This window comes from Rhinatrema bivittatum, chromosome 5 (assembly GCF_901001135.1).
Source record: "Rhinatrema bivittatum chromosome 5, aRhiBiv1.1, whole genome shotgun sequence".
Taxonomy (NCBI): domain Eukaryota; kingdom Metazoa; phylum Chordata; class Amphibia; order Gymnophiona; family Rhinatrematidae; genus Rhinatrema; species Rhinatrema bivittatum.
In genome coordinates, this window is record NC_042619.1 from 340,058,900 (window position 1) to 340,086,176 (window position 27,277).

At 47.0% G+C, this 27,277-nt stretch overlaps 1 protein-coding gene across 1 annotated transcript in view; it reads right to left on the reverse strand.

Moving 5' to 3' along the window:
• The window catches only part of LOC115092958 (E3 ubiquitin-protein ligase HERC2-like), a 2,733,734-nt gene that overhangs the window by 895,257 nt on the left and 1,811,200 nt on the right, over positions 1-27,277 (reverse strand). The window contains 1 exon segment of the mRNA XM_029604466.1: positions 839-946. Coding sequence (XP_029460326.1) covers positions 839-946 — 108 coding nt within the window.

The window sequence follows — 27,277 nt, forward strand, 5'->3', positions numbered from 1 at the left end:
CGTCGTTAGTAAAATCAAATCATTTGATTTTTAAGAACAATAATGTCTCAACTGATGCTAATTAAAGCATCCATCCATGTGTTGACGTGGCTACGGATAACTAGAAAAAATTAGAAAAATCTACCTAAGGAGGTAAAAGGAAGATGAAAACTTTCAGAGGGTCTCAGGTGGAAAAACATAAAAGGGAATTCTTTTCGATTTAAGGAAAATTTTACCTCACACAAGTTGAACCAACTGGCTCGATGGAAATAATGGACATGAGAGGATCTCTACACAAAGTCCAAACACAAGTCAATCCTGAACAGGCTCAAGAGAACTTATGAAAAGCTATAAAAACTTTGAAGTTAAGATTTCTGACCAGGGCTCTGTCTGATGATACCACTCACCTGTAAGGACTCTAGCATCCTGCTTGTCCTTATAGAAAGTTAATTACACTTCTTTGCTTCCATGCCACACTACTCCATTTTCATTGTAATGAGTTGCTTTGCATGCACTTACATTTGTATCAGCTCACTGATTCCTGGACACAGTGCCTAATTTGAAAGCTGCAATAACCCACTTTTAACAGAGTTTTATCATGTGCTAAACACAAAAATCTGCATTTAGAGTGTATTAATGCATCAATACAGCTTACTAAATAGGTACCTACATGGTTTTCTCAGCTTCTTCTCTCTCTGAAAAAGAAACAAAGCAAAAACCCCCAAACATCTACACAATTCTAATGGAGCACATTAGGAAACAAATTCTAACATTCCAATTGTAAACTAAAAAAAGCTGTTTTTAAAGGTTGATACAGGATTAACAGTACAAGTACATATGTATCCTTGGATTGCATCACCTGATCGGACTGAAACTGTCCTGTTAGCACCATCCATTATGGTGAGTGGATCATGACGCCGCTCTGTGGAACACTGACGATCAAATTCTACTCTAAGTCCCTCAGCACCTAAACAGTAACAGCCACAAATAATTTATTTGCTTTTACTGTGCACTTTAATAAAATGCATAAAATAAATGTTATTTAAAAAACACAATTACATAATGAAAGCTTGTTCTGATGGACTGTAAGGCATTAAAACACCATTAATTAGAAAAATTGGTATGACAATCAGTTGAATTTCTATTCCTTCAATTACAATTTCAGCCCCGATAATCAACATGTTAGCTTAAGTTTTGTAAACCACGTAAATTGTACCTTTTTGTTTACTGGATATGAAAATGTCAAATAACAGTTTTCTAAATATATTCAGAAGAATCCTCTTCCTTCTATTCTCATTCATCATGCTAAAAGTTGTGAGTTATAGTTAATGGAAAAAGCAATGAAAGGAGCGCAAGAATTCCTAGCAGTCCACCTACTAGAATAACAATATGCTTATCAAACAGGTTTTATATTAGGCAATCCCATCTCCTCAAACAAGTAGACATGTCCAGAATAATTAGAGGACAGAAAAGTGAGTTCAGGAGAGGAAAGAGTTAGAGAAGGAGGAGGATAGAGTGAGAGGTGAAGAGAAAAGAATGGACTATAAAGTGGGAGGAAACAAGGCTGGGAAGAAACATAAGGGAGAGGGAAAGGACAATGGGAATTTTAGCTCACCACACCAATCTGGCCACTAGGGTTCAAACCTAAATCTTACCCACTCTTCATGTCACCATTTCAGGCAGTTCCTGCTCATTTTAGTTGAAAACGCTTCCAAAATATAATATCTGACAAGTACTAACAGAGCACACAATTAGAAAATTATATTTTAAAACATATGAGATCTCTCACCCCCTCTTGCTTACCCCCCTGCTCTCTCTCACACCCCTCTCCCCGCTCTATCACCCACACACACATTCACTCTCACCGGGACCTTCATTTCCGCCGCGAGTGGAGCACACTCCATTCGCGGCATACGGGGGCCTTCATTTTTGCTGTGAACGGTGCACCCCGTGGCACTGGGAGCCTTTATTTTCACGGCGAATGGCGCGCTGGAATCTTCATCTTCACTGCGAGCAGAGTGCGTCCTGCGGCGCGCCAAGGCCTTCATCTTCGTGCGCTTTGTTTGCGGCATGCTAGGGTCTCCTCTGCCATTTTCTGCGCAGAATTGCCAAATTCTGCTAAGAAAATAGCAATTCTGCGCGGGGGGAAATTCTGCGCTCCGCAGTAGCGCAGAATTCCCCCAGGACTAACTATCACAAACTCTTTAGGATCACTGGAGGGAGACCGAAGAACTCCTTTGGAAGGCCGCTGAATGCTATAAATGGAATGTGGACAAGAAACGCTGCCTGGCCCCACAATTTTCTCCAGACGATAAGGTGTGGCTTAGCACTAAACATGTTTACCTAAAGGCCCCCTTTCCTAAATTTGACCCTAAATTCATTGGGGGCCTTCTAAATCCAGAACATCTTGGATGACAATATAATTGAGCCCTAAGCATCTTATCTGATTGACTGGAAGGGCTATGTACCTGAAGAGAGGTTATGAGAGTCTGCAACCAACCGTCATGCTCCCAAGCAGATCTGGAGATTTCAATGCCTCTTCCCCCACAGGTTGGGCAGACCTGTGGGAGGGCTTAAAATGGGAGGTACTGTAATGCCGCGGATCTCCAAGAACCTCTGTCAGCACACCCTACATTGTGCTGCATTCAAGGGTCCGGTCTAGAACTTCCTGAATGCATGAGCTCCTTCCTGCATGCAGCTGTGACTTCTTTTGGCGCTGGCTAATGACATCACTTCCTGACTAGATATATAAGTAAGCACTGTGCAACTAGCCAGTCGCCTCAGCTACAGGTCGTCCAGCATTTCTTAGTTGGTACTACAATACTTCTCGTGCCCCTGCATGCCTTGCCTGTCCTGCCGTGTTTCTGTTTCCCTGTTTGTGCCTGCCCGCTCTGCTCTCCATCTACTTGTGGTTTAAACTCTTGATACTGACCTTTGCCTGTTCTATAACTCTGTTTGAACTCTGCCAGCCCTAACCCTTGCCTATTCTATGACTCTGCTTGAACCCTGCCTATCCTGGTCAATTCTACCTTGTAACTTTATACTGTAATACTTTTAGGGGTCTGTTTTATTTAGATTATTTTATATTTTGTTTGTAGATTATTGGTATATGAACCAAAGTCTTTCCCTCATATGGCAACTCCATTATTGTTTTTGGGCTCAGTTGTTTCCTTCTCCTCCTTTGATTTTTCCAGTTCAGCTGGAATGGCCTCTCTTGAGTTACAGCATCATGAGCTTTCATTTACAACTACCTAAATGTTTTTGCTCAATTTTAATAGCTTTTCAACCAGCTCAGCCATTGTAGTAACAGTCCTTAGCTAGGGGCAACAAATAGAATCTGAAGTCTGGTCAGTACACGTCACTATTACATGAACAGTGTGACTCCCTGCTCTCTAGAGGCTGTGGTATCCCAACCCCAGCAGCAAAAGCTATGACCAGAAATCAAACCTAGGTCCTTCACATGGCAGTGCATAACACTGCCAATATGTACCAGGTGACAACCTTTAAGCTTATTTTTGAGAGCTGGCTGTTTTGTGGTGCTTAGAAGTCCCCCATTACAGATATGACAGTGGTGAAGAAATAAACACTTTTTGACATGTCATGAAACCATTATTCTTGTTCTCAGTTTTGATCATAAGCAGTTTTTTAAGTACTAACAACATTATAACCTTGAACTTGTTTTCTAGACAAAAGTCTCTTTAAGTTAGATAAAAGATGCTGAACTACAAGGTTATAGGACATTTTTGAACAGATACAAGGCCAGTTTACATTCCAACTAAATGCAAACCATAGATAACCTCATCTACATTTGAGGTGAGAATACTTAGCATGGAAGCAGAGAGCAAATTACGATATGTCCATTCATATATGTTTATAATAGAAAAACAATCAAACAAATTTTGCTACATATGTAATCTAGCTTAGGGATGGATGAAACAAGTGTAAAAATCTTATAAATAGTCTTGCTATCAGTAAAATCATTTGAGAGGGAATGTTATATTAGTGCTTTGCATAGCATGCTGCCTCTCTCACCAAGGTATACCTTATATTATTTTGTAGCAATTTAATAAAATAAGTTTCTTTACTCTACAGCTGGTGGCTCTAAGCATCTTCTTTCAAATGACTGGCTATTGCTTTCACCAAATTCCATGCCTGATGGATATTCTCGTGAGAACAGATTTAGCTGTCAGAGAACTTGTATGTTATGATGAATATGTAGTCACTCTAATTGCTCTATGCAAGAATTGCTTAAATATTTAATATTTTTGGATCATTTAATGTTTGGATTATTTAATGTGTGGGTACTTCCAAGTACTTGTAACATATTTGAATCAATGACTGGGAGGGAGACAATAAGTAAATCTACATCTTTAGCACTAAACTTTCAAAAGGGAGAATGTCACATTTGGCTGGTTGCAGGGGAATCCCGGGATTGGCCGCACTCACTTCCAGGCCCTGCCATGCCACACTGCTCTGATGCGGTTACCCTTGGCATTGCTGGTGTTATCCATAGGTGCAGACACATTATGCATCTACTGGCGGGAAACCCAAATGTCATAGAGCTAAGTAATTAAACCCAGCCATGACTCCAGCCAGGCACCTTCACAACAGGTCTCCTGATCTGGCATTACATGTTGCTCTGTGTTCCTGTTTCCAGCCTTGCTTCACCTCATCTAGCTTTCCTCACTGTACGTCTGGTACTGACCTTTGCTCCAGATTGGACCTGACCACGCCTGCTTGTTTGCCTGCTTTGACTTTTGGCCTGTTTCTGGTACCTCCTGCCAGCCGCCTGCCCTCACCTTGACTTATTCTTGGACTCTCACTCACTTGACCACTCTAGGGACCCACCCAAGTCCTGCCAACAACTAGAATACAAGGCCTCAACCTATAGAGGAGGTGGCTGATATAGGTGGAACTCCAGCTTGTCCTGTTCCAGGGTGTAATCGCCAACTATCGGTGTAGGCCTTGTAGGTTCACCTACAAGGCTGTGTCAACTGTGCCGCAACACTAAGGACTCACAGGCACCATGCCCATCACAGTTTGTGAAGGTCATGTGCTCAATGGACTCATTGCAAGCCTCTTTCTCTGGGCTGGCGCTTCAGTTGAAGCAGCAGTAGGGACAGCTGAATGATATGGTAAAACTTCTGCAAGGCTTAGCTTCCCATTCCAAGAACTCTTCGACCTTGGTACCCACTCTGGTGCCTCCTGTTCGGTCTATTACTATCATCTTCCATATTGTTGAGATTACTTACCTGATAATCTCGTTTTCCTTAGTGTAGACAGATGGACTCAGAACAAGTGGGTATAGTGTGCTCGTGCTAGCAGTTGGAGACGGATCTGACATCAGCACAAGTACATATACCCCCACAGGAAGTGAGGCAATTCAGTAATCTTCCTTGCAAAAGCTGTTTTGGATATATGTGTACTGACGATCAATAAATTAGTGAAACAGGATTCCCCTGACCGATTGACAGTAGCTGGAGACCGCCAGCATTCCCAACCGGAAGGCGTCGACACCTGGCAAAGGGGACGCTCTTATGTAGGAAAATGACATGGCCTACCGTGAATCGATGAAACCCATGTATACCGGCAGCCGGGCGGGATGCTGAGTCCATCTGTCTACACTAAGGAAAACGAGATTATCAGGTAAGTAATCTCAACATTTCCTAGCGTGTAGCCAGATGGACTCAGAACAAGTGGGATGTACAAAAGCTACACCCGAAGCGGGCGGGAGGCTGCCTGAGGACCGCGTAGGACCGCCCTCGCAAATACTGTGTCCTCCCTGGCCTGGACATCCAGACGATAAAACCTGGAGAAGGTATGGAGAGAGGACCATGTCGCCGCTTTACATATTTCTGCGGGTGACAGCATCCTAGATTCTGCCCAAGATGCTGCTTGGGCTCTGGTAGAATGAGCCTTGATTTGTAGAGGTGGTGACTTCCCGGCCTCTACGTAGGCCGCTCTGATAACTTCTTTAATCCAGCGGGCGATGGTGGGCCGAGAGGCCGCTTCTCCTTGTTTCTTGCCGCTGTGAAGGACGAACAGATGGTCCATCTTTCGTACTGTTTCTGTCATTTCCAGATATCTGGGCAGCAATCTGCCGATGTCGAGATGGCGTAACAAACGCCCTTCTTCTGATTTCTTCAAACCCGCCGTGGTTGGCAAGGATATGGTCTGGTTGAGGTGAAATTGTGAGACTACCTTAGGCAAAAAGGATGGAACCGTGCGAAGATGGATAGCTTCCGGAGTGATTCTAAGAAAGGGATCATGGCAGGACAGCGCTTGTAGTTCCAAAATGTGGCGTGCTGAACATACTGCCAGCAGGAACACCATCTTCAAAGTGAGAGAACGGAGAGCAGGCCCCGAAGGGGTCTGAAGGTGGATCCCGCGAGGAAATCCAAAACTATGTTGAGGTTCCACAGGGGAATTGGCGGACGAATGTGCTTGACTCCTGTCAGGAAGCGGGAAATATCTGGGTGCGTGGCAATAGTCTTGCCATCCCTCCGGGGACCGTAGCAAGACAGCGCAGCCACTTGGACCTTGATGGAGCTGAGGGAGAGACCCTTCTGAAGCCCATCCTTCAGGAAATCCAAAACAATAGGGATTGTGGTCGCATGTGGATTGGTGCCGTGAGTGTCGCACCAGGCTTCAAATACTCTCCAGATCCTTACGTAGGTGAGGGATGTGGAAAACTTGTGAGCTCGGAGGAGTGCATCTATCACCGGCTCCGAGTAACCTCTTTTTTCAGTCTAGCCCTCTCAATGGCCAGACCATAAGAGAGAATTGAGCCGGATCCTCGTGGAGGATGGGACCCTGACGTAGCAGGTCCCTGAGAGGAGGCAGGGGAAGGGGCTCCACTGCCAGTAGTCTTGTCATGTCCGCGTACCAGGGTCTTCTTGGCCAGTCTGGTGCCACTAGAAGAACTAGGCCCTTGTGATTCTGAATCTTGTGTATAAGGGCACCCAGCAGGGGCCACGGAGGAAAGGCGTATAGCAGAGTCCCTGGAGGCCATGGCTGAACCAGGGCATCGATCCCGTGAGAGAACGGATCTCGCTTGCGGCTGAAGTATCTGGGTACTTGAGCATTGGACCTGTCCGCTAGTAGGTCCATGTCCGGAATCCCCCACTGGTCCACAATCATCTGGAAGGCTGTGGGGGACAGCTGCCATTCTCCCGGATTTAGGCTTTCCCTGCTGAGGAAATCTGCCGTGGTGTTGTCCCTTCCGGCAATGTGGACGGCGGAGATGTTCTGGAGATTCGCCTCTGCCCAAGCCATCAGCGGGGCTATCTCTAGGGATACCTGTTGACTTCTGGTTCCGCCCTGTCGGTTGATGTATGCCACCGTGGTGGCGTTGTCTGACATCACTCTGACTGCTCTGTTCCTCAACCTGTGAGCAAATTGTAGGCAGGCTAACCGGACTGCCCGTGCCTCTAGACGGTTGATGTTCCACCCCGACTCTTCTCTGTTCCACCGCCCTTAGGCGGTGAGCTCTTCGCAGTGTGCTCCCCATCCGCTCAGGCTGGCATCTGTGGTGAGCAGAATCCACGTGGGGGAGGACATCTTCGACACCCTGCTCGTGTGGTTGGACTGCAACCACCACCGTAGCTGAGTCCGCACTCTGGCTCCATCGAGAGAGCAGGGAGCGTTGTAGAGGTCTCATATGGGCCCTTGCCCAGGGTACCACTTCCAAGGTGGATACCATGAGACCGAGAACCTGCAGATAATCCCAAGCTATGGGCCGACTGGCTCCCATCAAGGACCGTAGACGCGTCTGGAGTTTTAACCTCCTCTTGGTAGTGAGACTGACTTTGTCTGCCTGGGTGTCGAACTGGACTCCCAGGTATTCCAGTGATTGGGAAGGCTGTAGGCAACTCTTGTTTAGGTTGACTACCCATCCCAGGCTTTCCAGAAGAGCGATCACTCTGTTGGTTGCCCGATGGCTCTCCTCTCGTGATTTTGCCCTGATCAGCCAATCGTCTAGGTAGGGATGGACAAGGATTCCTTCCCGTTGGAGCGCCGCTGCTACCACTACGATCAACTTGGTGAAGGTCCGCGGCGCCGTGGCTAACCCGAAGGGCAAAGCCCGGAATTGGAAGTGTCGTCCCAGAACCTTGAAGCGTAGGTAGCGCTGATGATCCTGATGGATCGGGATATGCAGGTAGGCTTCTGACAAGTCTAAAGCCGTGAGGAACTCCCCTGGCTGTACTGCGGTCTTGACTGAGTGCAGAGTTTCCATACGAAACCTCAGGACCCTTAAGTATCTGTTGACTGACTTGAGGTCCAATACGGGCCGGAAAGTGCCGTCTTTCTTGGGTACCATGAAATAAATGGAATCGTGCCCAGAATCCATGTCCCATGCAGGTACTGGGATTATGGCTTTCAAGGACAGGAGCCTCGCCAGGGTAGCTTCCAATGCTGCCTTCTTGTGGATTGGACACGGGGATTCCACAAACCTGTCTGGAGGGATGCGATGGAAGTCCAGATAATAGCCCTCTCGGATGATGGCGAGGACCCACTGGTCCGACATTATCTCGACCCATCTGGGATAGAAGAGGGTTAACCTGCCCCCTATGGCTCCGTCCCCCGGATGGATCGGCTGATTCTCATTGGGAGGCGCGGCCGGGACTTGAACCCGAGCCGGCTCCCCTCTTCCGCTGCTTGGTCCGAAAGGACTGGTTCCTGGCCTGAGGACAAGGTGCCTGGTAGCGAGTCCTATAGGGAATGAAGTGTTGGGAGCTTCTGCCTCTGGATGGCCTTGGAAAGGCGCGCTGGTTCCTTTTGAACCTGTCTTCCGGCAGTCGAGGGTACTGGAGAGGCGCCCCATGTGCTGGCCAGTTTATCAAGGTCGTTGCCGAACAGGAGCGAGCCCTTAAAGGGCATTCTGGTGAGGCGTGTCTTAGAAGGAACATCGGCTGACCAGTTCCGTATCCAGAGCTGCCTCCTGGCTGCTACTCAGGATGAGACCCCCTTGGCTGTTGTACGGACTAGGTCGGATGCAGCATCCGTGAGGAACGAGAGAGCGGACTCCATGTCCGCTGCCGGAGCATTGTTCCTGACCTGTGACAAACAGGAACGCGTCACCACTGTGCAGCAGGTTGCGATCCGCAAAGATAGAGCTGCCACCTCAAAGGTCTGTTTCAGGATCGCGTCCAGTCGCCGGTCGTGAGCCTCCTTGAGGGCCGCCCCCCCCTCAACTGGAATGGTAGTGCGCTTGACCACAGCGCTAACCAAGGCGTCTACCTGAGGGCACGCCAGCATATCCTTGATTGCCGGGTCCAGGGGGTACATGCCCGTCAGGGCCCGACCCCCTTTGAAGGAGGCCGCTGGCGCAGCCCACTCCAAATCTATCAGTTGTTGTGCTGCTTGTAGGAAGGGAAAATGGCGGGCTGTAGGATGAAGACCTTCCAGCACGGGGTTCTGCATAGCTGCCTCCATGGTGCTGGGGCCTGGAATAGCCAACTCCGTCAGGCACTGAGATACCAGGTCGGAGAGATCTTCCTTGGGAAAGAACCGCCTCATAGTTCGATATGGCTCTATTCCCGAGGGAAGTTGCCCCTCCTCGGGGGGTTCGGACTCGTCTTCCGAGACATCAGGGTCCGCATGAGCTGGACTGCCCGGAGGCGGGTGCCCACGATAAGGGTGAGAGGGTCCAGGGGCAGGGTCAGCTGGAGCGGCAGCAGGGCCTGGACGGGAAGCTGACTGCATCTGTACAAAGGCATGGATCCCCTTAAATAAATCCACCCATGAAATGGAAGCGGTCTCTAGCCGTCGGGGTACCAGGTCCCCCGGGATTCCTGGATGTTCGAGACTGCCCGCTAGATCCGGGGTCCCTGGGGAACTGTCAACAAACCTCGGTTGAGACTGGTCCTGGCCCGAGGCTCCCACGGCCTCTTCACATTGGGCACAAAGGGAGTCTGGCTCCTCTCACTCTGCGTGGCTATAAGCTGGCATGCTGAGCAGAGGCCGAGAGCTTTCACGCCGGAATCAGGAGGTGCCACCGCAGGAGACGCCGGGGCGTTTAAATGTTCCATTGCGGCTTGTGAATACAGGGCGCTGGCGCTTATGCAGCCAAGAATATCGCTCAATAATAATATGCGCTTAACAATATGCGCTCAATAATATGCGGTCAGCAATATACACTCAATAATATGCGCTCAATAACATGCGGTGAGCAATATACGCTCAATAATATACAATATGCGCTCAAATATATGCGGTCAGCAATATACGCTCAATAATATGCGATCAACAATATACGCTCAATAATATACAATATGCGCCCAAAAATATGCGGTCAGCAATATGCGCTCAATAATATGCGATCAATAATATGCGATCAACAATATACGCTCAATAATATACAATATGCGCTCAATAATATGCGGTCAGCAATATACATTCAATAATATACCATACGCGCTCAATAATACGCGCTCAATAATATGCGGTGAGCAATATATGCTCAGTAATATACAATATGCGCTCAATAATATGCGGTCAGCAATATACATTCAATAATATACCATACGCGCTCAATAATATGCGGTGAGCAATATACGATCAGTAATATACTATATGCGCTCAATAATATGCGATCAGAAATATACATGCAATAATATACAATATGCGCTCAATAATAGGCGGTCAGCAATATACGCCCATCAACAGGCGCCTATCATGGGCGCTCAATACCTGAACAAGGCCAACAAAATGGCGACCTCCACGGCGTGCTGCATGCAGGTAACGCCGTTGATCCTCGTACCTCGGAGACCAAAAGTAAGAGATATACGCCTTACCTGATCCTCGGCGCTTCCCGGCTGTAACCCAGGCGGTCTCCGGCTGCGGGGGGAGAGGGGAAATACCTTCACCGCCGCACTTGAGGAAATGCACCCGCTGCCTCTAAGTCCACGCCGGGACCGAGGCGCCTCTCAGCCCCGCCCGAGCCCTTCTCGCTCGGGGCAAGATCCCTGCCGCGATTCGGCCACCGGACCGAGGCGTAGACCTCCGAGGGATCGCGGAAATCACCCCGGGAAACTCAACTGGGGGAGGGACCCGAGGGTATCACCGCAGGAGTGCGGGGCTCGTTGTTCTGTAGAAATTTAGTAAGTAGAATATAGAGAGTAGAAAGTAGTATTGGAAAACACGCTCAGTGAGCGTGCAGGCTCTCCAAACTGCTTTGGAGACGGAAATTACTAAATTGCCTCACTTCCTGTGGGGATCTATGTACCCGTGCTGACGTCAGAAACGTCTCCAACTGCTAGCACGAGCACACTATACCCACTTGTTCTGAGTCCATCTGGCTACACGCTAGGAAAGCCTCTATTGCTTTGGTATAACGGGGACACCAAAATGTGTCAAGGCTACATAAGCCAATGACAAATGCAGTTCGATTTGCAAGCATCTTTCTTCCCATCGGACCGGATGACAATCACAGGTATCCTCTCCTTGCTGTGGGTTTCCACCCTCGCCTGGGCCCCTCCCCTTTGGGAAAGTGATGAACCACTACAGGAAAATCTAGGTTATTTCCTGCAGGAATTCCTCCTTATATTCAACGAATCCAACGGGCACCCTCCATGGCCGTCAAATTACTCCAGATAATGCAAGTATCCCGAATCATAGGAGACTATGTGATTTACTTCCAGATGCTCACATCCAAGCTTCAATGAGGCAATGACAGCTTGATCACCATATTCAGTCATCCCATCTGCTTGGACCCCAGTTTTCAACACCACATAGCTACCATACTGCTATGGAACCCAGTACTTTCTCACAGGAGCTCATGCACTTCATGACATGGTGCCCAGTTAAACTTGGAAAATCCAGGACCTACGGCTGGTAAAAGAGGCACCCTAGGTCGATAATTCTTCTCTCCTCAAATCCTTGTTCCAACTGGAAAGATCTTGCTGGATACTCAAGCCTTTCTGGACACTGAGGCTGGTGGCAACTTTATTCATGAAGCCCTAGTATGCCAGTATAACCTGCTGACCAACCCGCTGGATTCAGCATTCACTATATTCGTTGTACAGGGATCCCTTGCCTGGGTGTATGATGGTGTCCACCACATTACTTTCCTCGTAGACCAACCTGCTCTACAGTGAAGAGATTAGTTTCTATGCTCTGCTGAAGGCAATTAACTCTGTTAGCCTGGGTCTCCACTGGCTCATGCAGCACCAAACCAAAATTGACTGGGGGACCCTATAAATTGCCTGATGGGAGTCAACCTGCCATTAACAGTGACTCTCTGTACTCTCTCTTGCTCGAGCGGTGACTTCGGCCTTTCCAAATTTACCACCCCAGTACACATATTCAGTAAGAGCAATGAGAGACCCTTCCGCCTCACCTTTCCTATGACTGTCCTATCGATTTGCTACCAGGCAAGATACTTCCCAGTGGTAGGGTTTACCTTCACTCTGCTCTCAAAAAAGAGGCAATATTGAAATACATTCAGGAGAACATGGAAAGAGGGTTCATTCATCCTTCATCTTTTCCTGCTGGGGCCGGCTTCTTCTTTGCCAGAAAGAAAGTATGGCTCACTCCGCCCTAGCATTGATTATAGCTAGCTCAATGCAATTACCAATAAGAAATGGTATCCCCTGCTGCAAATCTCGGAACTCTTCGACTGCTTCAGGGAGCCAAGGGAGTATATAAACTGATTTGCATGAATGGAAAACAGCTTTTAACACCAGAGACAGGCACTACGAGTACCAGGCTTTTGCAATGCCCCTGTGGTCTTTCAGTTTACAATCAATGAAACATTCCATGACCTCTTCTATTCCCATGTAATGGACTATCTAGATGGCATTCTTGTTTTTTCTAAGTCTCCGGATCAGCATCATGAGCATGTGAAGCAAGTTCTCCAGAGACTCCAGGATCATCATCTCAAGGCAAAAGGTGCAGTCATAATGGTTAAAAGTATTCAACAGGCATGGACATTGTTTAAAAATACAATCCTAGACACGCAGTCCAGATGTATTCCATGCATTAAGAAAGATGGAAGGAAGGCAAAACGATTACCGGCATGGTTATAAGGTGAGCTGAAAGAGGATAAATAGCTAGAAGACATCCTTCAAAAATTGGAAGAAGGATTCTTCTGAAGAAAATAGGATAAAACATAAGCATTGTCAAGTTAAGTGTAATACATTGATAAGACAGGCGAAGAGAGAATTTGAAATGAAGTTGGCCATAGATGCAAAAACTCATAATAAAAACTTTTTAAAATATATCCGAAGCAAGAAACCAGTGACTGAGTCAGTTGGACCATTAAATAACTGAGAGGTTAAAGGGGCTCTTAGGGAAGATAAGGCCATTGCAGAAAGACTAAATGTATTCTTTGCTTCCGTGTGTACTAATGAGGATGTTGGGGAGATACCAGTTCCGGAGATGGTTTTCAAGGGTGATGAGTCAGACGAACTGAACCAAATCACTGTGAACCTGGTTGATGTAGTAGGCCAGATTGACAAACTAAAGAGTAGCAAATCACCTGGACCGGACGGTATGCATCCTAGGGTACTGAAGAAACTAAAAAATGAAATTTCTGCTCTATTAGTTAAAATTTGTAATCTATCATTAAAATCATCCATTGTACCTGAAGACTGGAGGGTGGCCAATGTAACCCCAGTAGTTAAAAAGGGCTCCAGGGGCGATCCGGGAAACTATAGACCAGTGAGCCTGACTTCAGTGCCGGGAAAAATAGTGGAAACTATTCTAAAGATCAAAATCGTAGAGCATATAGAAAGACATGGTTTAATGAAACACAGTCAACATGGATTTCCCAAGGGAAGTCTTGCCTAACAAATCTGCTTCTTTTTCTTTTTGAATGGGTTAATAAACATGTGGATAAAGGTGAACTGGTAGACATAGTGTATTTGGATTTTCAGAAGGTGTTTGTTAAAGTCCCTCATGAGAGGCTTCTAAGAAAACTAAAATGTCATGGGATAGGAGGCAATGTCTTTCGTGGATTACAAACTGGTTAAAAGACAGGAAACAGAGAGTAGGATTAAATGGTCAATTTTCTCAGTGGAAAAGGGTAAACAGTGGAGTGCCTCAGGGATCTGTACTTGGACCGGTGCTTTTCAATATATTTATAAACGATCTGGAAGGGAATACAATGAGTGAGGTTATCAAATTTGCGGATGATACAAAATTATTCAGAGTAGTTAAATCACAAGCGGATTGTGATACATTACAGAGGGACCTTGCAAGACTGGAAGACTGGGCATCCAAATGGTAGATGAAATTTAATGTGGACAAGTGCAAGGTGTTGCATATAGGGAAAAATAACCCTTGCTGTAGTTACATAATGTTAGGTTCCATATTAGGAGCTACCAGCCAGGAAAAAGATCTAAGCATCATAGTGGATAATACTCTGAAACTGTTGGCTCAGTGTGCTGCAGCGTTCAAAAAAAGCAAACAGAATGTTAGGAATTATTAGGAAGGGAATTGTTAATAAAACAGAAAATATCATAATGCCTCTGTATCACTCCATGCTGAGACCGCACCTTGAATTCTGTGTACAATTCTAGTCGCTATATCTCAAAAAAGATATAGTTGCGATGGAGAAGGTACAGAGAAGGGCAACCAAAATGATAAAGGGGATGGAAGAGCTCCCCTATGATGAAAGGCTGAAGAGGTTAGGGCTGTTCAGCTTGGAAAAGAGACGGCTGAGGGGGGATATGATAGAGGTCTTTAACAAGTAGATGTAAATCGGTTATTTACACTTTCGGATAATAGAAGGACTAGGGGGCATTCCATGAAGTTAGCAGGTAGCACATTTAAGACTAATGGAAGAAATTCTTTTTCACTCAACGCACAATTAAGCTCTGGAATTTGTTGCCAGAGGATGTAGTTAGTGCACATAGTGTATCTGGGTTCAAAAAAGGTTTGGATAAATTCTTGGAGGAGGAGTCCATTAATCAAGTTTACTTAGGGAATAGGCACTGCCATTAATTGCATCAGTAGCATGGGATCTTCTTAGTGTTTGGGTACTTGCCAGTTTCTTGTGGCTTGGTTTGGCCTCTGTTGGAAACAGGATGCTGGGCTAGATGGACCCTTGGTCTGACCCAGCATGGCAATTTCTTATGTTCTTATGGCTCATTTCTGCCTCTTCTTGTGCTTCCCTCGGCAATTGGATTGCCTAATCACTTTGTCCAGCATATTTTCAAACTACATAGGTTATCATCTCATATTGTTGTGTTTCGCGGCCCGTGTGGAATGCCACGACCATGGTCCCCTACCAGGCCCGCGACGGTGACCCACCGCGGGAGCTCCGGGGGAGGCCCTTTGATTCTGGCCCGTCACTTCAGCACGGGTCGCTGTGATGCTCGCCGGAGGGGGAGCCGTCCCTGCTCCTCCCTCGTGGCGTCCAGCCGCGTTTCTCTCCGTGGAGAGAATCCAAGATGGCCGCGCCCATCAGATTTAAAGGGACTGATCCCTTTAACTACACTCACCTGTTCCCTATGAGCCAGAGCAGAGGAAGTATAAAAGGAGGCTTCCTCTGCTCATTCCTCGACTTGGCAACTTTTGGGTTCAGTCAGGTCTGCTTGCTTCGGTGAGTTCTTCTACTTTGGATCCTTGTTCCTGTCTTGTCTTGGTGTTCTGGTTCCTGACTTCGGATCAGCTAGCGGTGATTCCTGGTTGTGTGACTTCGGATCAGCTAGCGGTGATTGCTGGTGTTTGACTTCGGACTGGGCAAGCGGTGGTGATCCCTCGGGTGTTGACCTCGGACTGGTAAGCGATGACCCTCTGGCACTTGACCTTGGACTTCCGCTTGACCATGGTCTCCAAGGGTCCACCTAGTTCCAGCGGCCCGGGTCCCTATGGGCTCCTCTCGGGGGGACCGCGGGCTTCCAGTGGTGAAGACACAGTTCCTTTCCTCGACGTCACAACTCTTTGTCTGCCTCCACGGCCACCTCTGTCTCCAGTGCCGAGGGTCAGCTGGTCACGTCTTCTCTTCCTGCCTCGCCACCCGACGGGAGAACCTACGGATCTTCCTCCTAAGGTATTCCATCCTCCTGTCGGCCCAAGGGTTCACAAGCCTGAGCATAACACATATCCTCACTGCCCACGTCTTGAAGAACCTATGTAAAAAGTTTGGCATTATACTGGACATTACGTCAACCTTCCATCCCCAGAGTAATGGGCAAATTGAAAGGGTTAATCAGACTCTTAAAGCCTTCCTCAGACCTAAGGGGCAGATTTTAAGAGCCCTGTTCGCCTAAATCCGCCCAAATCTGGGCGGATTTAGGCGAGCAGGGCCCTGCGCGCCGGTGCGCCTATGTTCAATAGGCCCACCGGCGCGCGCAGACCCCGGGACTCGCGTAAGTCCCGGGGTTTGGCGAGGGGGGCGTGTTGGGGGTGGGCCCGAGCCGCGCGGCGTTTAGGGGGCGTGTCGGCAGCGTTTTGGGGGCGGGCCCGGGGGCGTGGTTGCGGTCCGGGGGCATGGTCGCGTCCCGGCGCGCTAGCGGCCCGCTGGCGTGCGGGGATTTACGCCTCCCTCTGGGAGGCGTAAATCCCCCGACAAAGGTAAGGAGGGGGTTTAGACAGGGCCGGGCGGGTGGGTTAGGTAGAGGAAGGGAGGGGAAGGTGAGGGGAGGGCGCTAGAGGATTCCCTCCGAGGCCGCTCCGATTTCGGAGCGGCCTCGGAGGGGGAACGGGGGTAGGCTGCGCGGCTCGGCGGCGCCGGCTATACAGAATCGATAGCCTTGCGCGCGCCGATCCAGGATTTTAGCGGCTACGCGCGTATCTACTAAAACCCCACGTACTTTTGCTTGCGCCTGATGCGCCAGCAAAAGTACGCCTATTCGCGCGGTCTGAAAATCTACCCCTAAGTGAATAAACATCAAGATGAATGGGCATCCTTGCTCCCATGGGCAGAGTTCTGCCTCAATAATCATGTAGGGATTTCAAAGGGCTCCTTGCCTTTCTACCTGGTCTATAGCCATCAACTCTGTATTCCCCTGCCTATTAGACAGGGGAATACAGGATTTCCAAGATTTGTGACAGAAAACACACTGCCTTCTCGTAATGGCCGACAGAGCATTTCAAGAAAAGGCAGACAACAGACGTTGCCAGCACCCCAAATCCAGCTGGGAAACTTAGTGTGGCTCAGCACCAGGAATCTATGCCTCCAGACCCTTCTAGAAGGTTTGTGGGACTTTTTCCTATATTCTGGCAGGTGGGGCCTGTGACCTACAAACTGAAATGCTAACATGCTTCGAGTATATAACGTCTTCCACATGTTCTTACTAAAACCAGCAAGCTTGTCATAGCCGTGAAGAACAACCACTCAGCCTCACCAAAGTAAGAACTGAAGAAGACAACGTTCAATAAATCTTAGATTCCAGAAGAATCAAAAAAAGTGGAGTATCTCATCTCATGGAAAAGATTGGGCTTGATGAAAATTCCTGGGAGCCCACCTCGAATCTCCAAGCTTTACAGCTCCTGAAGATTTTCACAGATGCCTTTTCTGGAAATCCAAGCCCAGGAAGCTGGGAAGTGACCTTTGGGAGGGGGGGGGGGGGTGTGTGTGCATACTGTCACATTTGGCTGGTCACAGGGTAAGCCCATGACCAGCTGCACTCCACAGCCAGGCCGAGCTGCTCTGAACCCTATCCCCTTTGGCACAGCTGCAGTTCTTCCTTAGACGCGTGCACAATTTATGCCCCTAATGGTGGGATATCCAGCACTCTTTGCTACATAATGACATCATGCAGCTGGGTATTTAAACTCAGATGCAACTCCAGCTAGGTGACTTCGCAACATGTCTCCTGCTCATTTAGTACATGTTGTTCTGTGTTCCTGTCTCCAGCCTTGTTTTGCCTTGTCAAGCCTCCTTGCCCATCCTTGTTCTGTCCTTAGCCTGACCTGGAACTGACCTTTGCTCTGGAATTGGACCTGCCATTAGCATTAGATCTGACTACTCTAGCCTGTTACCTGGAACTGAGCTTAGCCTTGACCTGACTATGCCTGTTTGCTGCATGCTCTGACATCGGCATTTTTCATCCAGCCTTCCCTCATCCTTGCCTGCTGAGGGTTGCCTTGTCTAGCCTTCCAAGCCCATTCTTGTCCTGTCCTTGGCCTGAGCTCCTGGTACTGACTGTTGCTCCGGACATGGACCTGACTACTCTAGCCTGCTGCCTGCATATGACCCTAGCCTTGGACCTTTATGCCTGCTTGCTCCAACTTTGGACTGCTCCTTGAATCTCCCGCCTCCTGCAACCTTAGCTTGTTCTTGGACTCTCGCTAGCTTGACTGCCCTAGGGACCTACCTAAAACCTGCTGGCCATCACAATTCAATGGCTCAACCTGTGGAGGAGGTGGCTGATATAGGTGAAGCTCCAGCCTGCCCCACTCCAGTGCACATTCACCAGTTATTGGCCTAGGCCTCTGGTTCGCCTCGAGACTATGTCAACTACACCACAGCACTAAGAGCTCACAGGCACTACACCCACCACATAGAAAATGAGAAAACTGAAAAAAACTGAAAAGTGCAGCCTCAAGAGTGTACAAGATGTGTGGACATTTTAAAAATACCATCTTAGAAGTGCAGACCAGATGTATTTCATACATTAAGAAAAGTAGAAAGGAGACCAAACAACTGCTGGTCTGTTTAAAGAGGAAGAGTTAAAGAGGCTATTTTAGCCAAATAAATTCCTTCAAAATTGTAAGGGGGATTCATCTGAAGAAAACAGGAAAAGGCATAATCATTGGTAAGTTAAATGTTAAACACTGCTAAGATAGGCTAAAGAGAATTTGAAAAGAAGTTGGCCATAGGAGCAAAAACTAATAATAAAAACATTTTAAATACATCAGAAGCAGGAAGCCTGCGATGGAGTCGGCTGGACCATTAGATGAACAAGGGGGTTAAAGAGGCACAAGTAAAATAAGGCCATCACGGAAATGAATTATTTTCTTCGGTGTTTACTAATAAAGATGGGGAGATTTCCATTCCAGAAACGGTTTTCAAAGGTGATAACTCAAATGACCTGAACCAAATAACTACTGGGTTAAATACCAACCTTCAGCCGGTATCCACATCCGGACAAAGTCCCACCCACTGGCCCTACTTCCTAGATACAGTGTTCACTTCCGGGTTAAGCCCTGCTGATTTCCACACTTAGCCCCACCCTTTTGTTGACATTCCAGCCTTGCACTGCCCTTGCCATGCCCTTTCATGCCCATGGGCAGCCATCTTGGATGACATTACTGGAAATGATATGGCTAAAAGGGGGCATACATCTTGGATAACATGACCAGAAATTATATCACAGCTAAAAGGGGAGGCACCATGTTTGTTTACAGAGATTTGGGCATGGCAAACAGTCATGTTTGGATTAATGCCAACACCCAAGCTTCTCTTCTGTATATACCAGGGCATGCCTAGGCACACCTTTTGGGAGGAGTGGAAAAGCAGGGGAAAATGCAGCTTGTTGGATGAAAAAAATAATTTGAATAACAAAATTTCTTAATAGTATATTAACGGGGAAAACACATTGTATGGGTTTTTTTTTGGGTGGGTATATCTTTTTTTTTTTTTACGTGTAGGTAATTTTCATTCTTAAAATTATAAATTTTTATGTATGCGGTTTAGCTTTTAAAATATACGTTTTAAAATCTGCATATTGGTTTTCTATGCATTACTTTTCCAAAATAGATATTGGGTCATTTCAAGTCTACAATATTGTTTTACCCTTTTAACATGTATGTTAAGACATGACCATTCTAAAATATTTTTTTGAAAAAATAGATACATTTACACATCTTCTGGTAAAACATTAATCTCTTTTCTCAATAGTATGTATTCAATAGAAACTTCATTGTCCCCACTTCAAGGCATGTCTGGGCATCTTAAGACGGGGGAGGAGGGGTGGTGTGTCTACTCCCTGCATGCACTGATTGACAGGCAAATCTGTTATCAATAAGGAGGAGGTAAAAATCCACCACCCTGTCAGGAATCTGAGATCTGAAGGTCAGTGTCTACTAGATATCCTTAATCATAAAACTATACAGATTGCAGATATCTAGGATAAACTATCTGTTGCTAGAACAGAGTTATGGAATAAACTACCTTTAAACTTATGAAAGCTGGAATGTACTAAGTCTTTGAAAAAGCAGCTAAATATTTACTTATTTGAACTGGCATTCTTTTAATAATTTTATCATTGAGTGATGTCATAATCAAGTGTTTTATTATAGTCATGCCATTTTTGTTTTATTTTATTGTGATTTTTTTTACTCTGTTTATATTTTGTATTTATTGTAAGTTTTATGTTATTGTGATTTCTATTTTGTTGATTTCATTTTGTATTTGAACTGCTCAGAATTTCAGATGATGAGACATAAATTGTAAAATAAATAAATAAACAAACAAACATGGAGCCTCCCATTTTAGCTCTGATGTCATTTCTGGTGATGTCATCCAAGATGGCTACCCTCTTTTAACCATCATTTCATTTCCTATGATGTCATCCAAGATGGCCACTCCCAGTACAGCCAAGATGGCTGCCCTAAGGGCAAAAAGGTATATGGCAATGGTGGAGCTAGGCTGAATGCCAACAAAGGGGTGGGGAAAGGGGCAGGGTTTTTACACAGAAGTGAACATTGGCTTATTTTGGGAAAGGGACAGGACCTAATCCAGAAGTGGGCTGGGCCACCTGTTAAAACAAAGTTTGACAAGAACTGTACCCCTTATGCTACTTAGGGCTCCAGGAGTGATCCAGAAAACTATAGCCTGATTTAAGTGCTGGGAAAAATCATGGAAACTATTCTAAAGAACAAAATCACGGAATATATACATAGACATGGTTTAATGGGACACAACCAGCATGGATTTAACCAAAGGATGTCTTGCCTCACAAATCTACATTTTTTTTGAAGGAGTTAATAAACATAAAGGTGAGCGGATAGATGTAGTGCATTTAGATTTTCAGAAGGTGTTTGATAAAGTTTGAGAGGCTTCTAAGAAAATTATAAAGTCATGGGATAGGAGGCAATGTACTTTTGTGGACTACAAATGGGTTAAAAGACAGGAAACAGAAGGATTAAATACTCAGTTTTCTCAGTGGAAAACAAACAGTGGAGTGCCTCAGGGATATGTACTTGGATGGGTACTTTTTAATATATTTATAATTGATCTGGAAAGGGGAATGACGAGTACGGTGATCAAATTTTCAGATTATACAGAGTAGTTAAATCATAAGTGGATAGTGATAGATTGCAGGTGAACCTTTCGAGTCTGGAAGATTAGGTATCCAAATGGCAGATAAAATTTAACTTGGATAACTGAAAGGTGATGCATAAAGGGAAAATAACCTATGCTGTAGTTATACATGGTAGGTTTCACATTAGGAGTTACCACCCAGAAAAAAGATCTAGGCATCATAGTGGACAATACATCGTGGAAATCGTCAGCGCAGTGTGCTATGTGATCAAAAAAGCAAACAGAATATCAAGAATTATTAAGAAGGGAATAGTGAATAAAACTGATAACGTTATAATACTTTTGTATCACTCCATTGTGAGATTGCACCTTGAATATTGGGCCAAATTTTAAAATCTACACCCGATTTTATAACATGTGTGCACATGTTATAAAAATCGGGGTTGGCATGAGCAAGTGTGTGCACACTTGTGCACGCGAGCCCTAGGGAGCCCGATTGGCTTTCCCTATTCCCTATTGAGGCCGCTCTGAAATCAGAGCGGCCTCGGAGGGAACTTTCCTTCTGCCACCCTATACCTTCCCCTACCTAACATGCCCCCCAGCCCGACCTTTAATCTTCAAGTTGTGCCTGCCTCTGGGCAGGTGTAGATTGTGCGCGCCAGCCGACGGCCAGCCCGCAATCCCAGGCACAACGGCAAATGGCCGCTTTGTCTGGAGGCTCCGGCCCCACCCCCAAACTGCCCCATCCAGCCCACTCCCTGCTCCCTTTTCAAGTCCAGGGATATACACGCGTCCCAGGGCTTAGGCTTGGCGCGCGCAGGGGCAGGTTTTTGGGGTTACACACGTAACCCTTTGAAAATCTGCCCCATTGTGTGCAATTCTGGTCGCCACATCTCTAAAAATATGTTGTTGCACTGGAGAAGGTACAGAGAAGGGCAACCAAAATGATAAGAGGGGCTGGAGCAACTCCCTTTTCAGGAAAAGCTAAAGAGGTTAAGGCTATTCAGCTTGGAGAAGAGATGGCTGAGGGGGGATATGTCAGATTCTTAAAACCATGAGACGACTAGAGCAGGGAAAATGTTACTTGATTATTTACACTTTCAGATAATACATGGATTAGGAGATACTCTATGAAGATAACATTTTTCACTCAGTGCACAATTAAGCTCTGGAATACATTGCCAGAGGATGCGGCTAAGGCAGTTAGCATAGCTGAGTTTAAAAAAGATTTTGATAAGCTCCTGGAGGAGAAGTCCATAAAGTGCTATTAATCAAGTTGACTTAGGAAATAGCCACTGCCTATTACTGGCATTAGTAGCATAGGATCTATTTAATGTTTGGGTACTCGTAACCGGATTGGCCACTGTTGGAAACAGGATGCTGGGCTTGATAGACCCCTGGTCTGACTCAGTATGCCAACTTATTATGCTCTTATGTTCTCCTTGTTTCTTATTTATATAGCCATCTTTAATCTCCTTAGGTAGTCTTTGAACAACTAATGGAAATATACCTTCTTTATCAGGTTGGCTCCATGCTTTTGCAACACAGTTTTCATTAATATCATGAACTGGAAATATGCTGTCTTCCTTTTTAACAGAAGGCTAACAGAAAGGGGCGGATTTTAAATGCCCTGCGTGCGTAATCTAGCCGGATTTACGCGCACAGAGCCCCGGGACGCGTATAAGTCCCGGGGCTTCGTAAAAGGGGCGGGGAGGGGGCGTTTTTGGGGGCGTGATGCGGCGTTTCGGGGGCGGGGTGCCGGCCCGGGGGCGTGGTCAAGGCCTCCGGACCAGCCCCCGGGTCGGGTGATGGCGCGCGCAGATTTACGTCGGCTTTTTAGCAGGCGTAAATCTGCCAACAAAGGTAAGGGGGGTTTTAGATAGGGCCGGGGGGGGGGGGGGTTAGGTAGGGGAAGGGAGGGGAAGGTGGGGGGAGGGCAAAAGAAAGTTCCCTCCGAGGCCGCTCCGAAATCGGAGTGGCCTCGGAGGGAACAGGCAGCGCGCGCTGGGATTGGCGCTTTTAGGCTGCACAAATGTGCACCCCCTTGCGCGCACCGACCCCGGATTTTATAAGATATGCACGGCTACGCGCGTATCTTATAAAATCCAGCGTACTTTTGTTCGCGCCTGGTGCGTGAACAAAAGTACGCGATCGCGCAAATTTTTAAAATCTACCCCAAAATGTACAGACATGAAAAATCCAGAGAAATTCAAATGAGGCTGAGTGACTAAATTTAAACACCAAAAGTTCAACTAAGCGGCTATATTAGGTGACCACATTTTAAACAGGGAAAGGAAGATAGGCAGCTAGCAGTGATGTTCATTGCTAGATTGTTAATTTGGTTGGCCGAATCTATCATGACTGGCTAAAGCACATCTAAATCTGGCTAAAGCACATCTAAATCTGTATTCCAACTGTAGTAAAAAAAAAAATAAGGACTTCCGGTGGCATGGTGGAGGAGTAGGACGTGTTTCTGCGGAGCTCCGTCCTCCCTTCCCCCCCTAACCATTTTTTGAGAGCTCGGCGTGGCGATTTTTTTTTCTATTGAACGCCGTAAGTTACTCTTTTGTGGCGCTAGACATTGCAATTGATATTTGAGTGCTGACCGCAGGACTATCGTGGGGCTATGGCGACGAAACCTCCCCGGCGCGGCCCAGAGAAATACCGCCAAACAGAACTTAAGATGGCGCCGTCGGCCAGCTCCCCCTCGTCCCCGGACAATCGAGATGGGAAAGTCACAGAGGTGGTCGAGGCAGTGGTGGCGGCGCTCGATGAGAAGTTTGACAAATTATACCAGAAGTTCGAGGATATGAGCCAACTCTTTACTAAGCGGCTGACTGAGGCAGAAACCCGGATCTCTACGGCGGAAGATCAGCTCCATGTGCTAGAGGGCCAGGTAAAAGATCTCAAAGCGGAGGCTGACAAACAGGCTAAGAAACTTGACGACCTGGAGAACCGCTCCCGCCGGGGAAACCTTCGCTTTATTGGCTTCCTGAGTCGCTTAAGGACAGTGACTTACCGGGATTACTGGAAGCTTGGCTCCCGCAGGCCCTCGAGCTGCCGCCAGCCCACGGCACTTTGCGCATCGAGAGAGCGCATAGATTGGGACAGAAACTAGTGAATTCCCAACGTTCTCGCCCGGTGATTGCTAAATTTTTAAATTCGGCTCACAAGATGGACGTCCTGCTGGCATACCGGAGGAAGAAGCAGATTGACTATCAGGGCTCCCAGATCCTGATTTTCAGGACTATTCTGCTTTGGTAGCGGCTCAAAGAAAAGCGTTTTCGCCCATCTGCACTCAATTGGCGCGCCACAAAGTTCCTTTTATGCTTCAGTTCCCAGCCAGATTGAGAATTACCTGGCAGAACGAATCTCAATTTTTTGAGTCGGCTGACTCAGCACAGCAGTTTGTGAATTCTTTCAATCTGCCGACTGGCTGACTGAATGGCCTTCTTATTGGATTCACCACGTCAAGAAATGAAGAGTGGATTTGCCCTGATGGAGGTTTTCTGGACACATTTGTCCTCCAGAAGCTTGTGTTTTGTTCCCCTTATTGGTGATGGGCATTTTTCTTGTTGTTGACTCTGGTTAGTTAGTCATCATATTGCTTTGCTCAATGTTTCATGGAGACTGACTAACTTTAATGGTCTAGTTATCTAGGGAACTATTTTTCTTACAATTGCTTCCCATCTCTTCTTTGATTGTTGGGGGGGGGAGGGAGTGATCCATGCGGAAGGAAGTCTGATTCTCTATGGTTAGAGAATGGGTACGTTTGTTGATGGGGAAGTTCTGGGTAAGGGGAGGGGGGGGGGGGGGTGGGGTGGGGATTGGGACAATCGGTCATTTTGTGGTCCTAGAACTGTACAATCTATGTTTTGGCGGGAGGCAGCTGATATAACGGGTTCGGGTCTAGGCTGGGAGACCCGAACTCGGAAGACTCTATTTTGTTCAGATTTTCTGCTTCTTTTCTCACTTACCTTATTATGGCCCAATCCGTAATGCGAATTGGATCCTGGAATGTGTCTGGGATTGGCTCCGTTGTTAAACGTTATAAAATCTTGCAAGCACTACAACGTCACCGGGTTCAAATCGCTTTCTTGCAGGAAACAAAACTTGATGCCTTAGAACATCAGAAAATCCGTAGAATGTGGGTGCAGCAAGTTTTCTCAGCTCAGAGTTCTTCCCGTGGGGCAGGGGTTGCAATATTGATTGGAAAACAGCTTTCCTTTCAGTTGGATAATGTGATAGCTGATGAGGAGGGGAGGTTTCTTATTTTGCAATTTCAGCTACAGGGTCAGACTTATACCCTCTGTAACTTATATGCTCCCAACAGTTATACCCACACTTTCTATACCCGGTTGATAGCCTTGTTGGCCACTCATACTAAAGGACATCTTTTGATAGGCGGCGATTTTAATTGTGTTTTAGATCCCAATCAAGACCGCTCCACTAAAAAGGCTGGCCCGGGGGACGCTCCGTCTAAGGGAGTCTCTCTAGTTTGCCAGGCGCTCGATGTCCTTGACGCTTGGCGGACGCTCCACCCTTATGCTTTAGAATATACTCATCTCTCCAGAGCACACTGTACGGGGTCCAGGATTGATTATATCCTAACTGGCGCCTTGGACTTTGCCCGAGTGTTGCGAGTGGAGCTGGGCCCCTTGGTGATATCTGATCATACTCCCGTTCTCTTAGATTTCTTAGTTGAGGCGTCGGACTCTTCTCCACGGTGTTGGCGATTCCCACGTCACCTCGTGGGAGATGGACCTTTTCGTGCCTACCTTCAGCAGCAGTGGGGCAGATTATGTTGCACACAATGCGCAGCATGAGTCGACCCCCTTGCTGTTTTGGGAGGCTGCGAAAGCGGTGTGTACGAGGGGCCCTGATAGCTATACTGCCCGCACCCATAAAGCTCAGCTGGCGCGTATTCGGCTATTAGAAAACCGTCTGCGGAAAGCTAAGCGAGATTATGAGCGGGCTCCTACGCCGCATCATAAATCGCTTTTGCATACGGTCATGTCTGAATTAAACTCCTTGCTTTATGACCGGTTGAGGAAATCTGCTTTTTATTTTAGGGCCAAGTATTATCACCAAGGTAATAAGTCGGGTAGGCTTTTAGCGAATATGACCAAGTCCTGGCGCAGTAGGACACACGTGGTGGCCTTAAAGACACCCAATGGCACATTGGCTAATACGACTGAGGCTATGGGAGCCATTTTCTGCGATTATTACCGTCAGCTGTATCACGCTGAACCGGCCAATGCGGATGCCATTGTGGCCTACTTGGCTAAGGCTGGCCTACCCCGTTTAACTGACTCTCAATTGGAGTTATTAAATCAACCCATTCAGCCGAAAGAACTCCAACTAGCGATTAAGAAGGCCAAGCTTTTGAAAGCACCGGGCCCGGATGGGTACCCGGCCGAATTTTATAAGATTCTTTCCGTTCACATAGTAGTACCTTTTGCGAAAATGCTAGATGATGTCATAGACCACCCCACGTCTCCATTGTATCGCAACCAGGCATTTATAACAGACATACCCAAGGCTGGACGGGGATCCCACCCTGGCGGCTTCTTATCGACCGATCTCCCTTTTAAATTTTGACATGAAGCTCTTAGCGAAAGTCATGGCAACCCGCCTGTCGACTCTCCTGCCGGGTCTTATTCATGAGGACCAGGTGGGATTTGTTAGAGACCGTAGTTCCTCCTCTAATGTTCGAAAAGTTTTATCCTCTCTAGAAACCTGCCAGTGGCAGGATCTTCCCTCCATTCTTATTAGTTTCGACGCAGAGAAGGCGTTTGACAGGGTGGGATGGCCTTTTATGTTTGCAGTTCTGGACAGCTTGGGTATCACTGGTTACTTTCGCCTGGCGATACAGGCGCTATATCATGATCCGGTTGCCTCCATCATGTTAAATGGTACACTCACGCCCTCGTTTCCCATATGTCGTGGCACCCGCCAGGGTTGCCCGCTTTCCCCTCTTCTGTTTATTCTCACGTTGGAGCCCTTGTTGAATACTATACGTGGGAATGCCTTGATTCGGGGTATCCCCCCCCGTCCTGGAGCGTCAGCCCCCTACAAGCTGGTAGCCTTCGCAGATGATCTTCTGGCTCATCTTAGTTCCCCACAATCATCTTGGGAGGC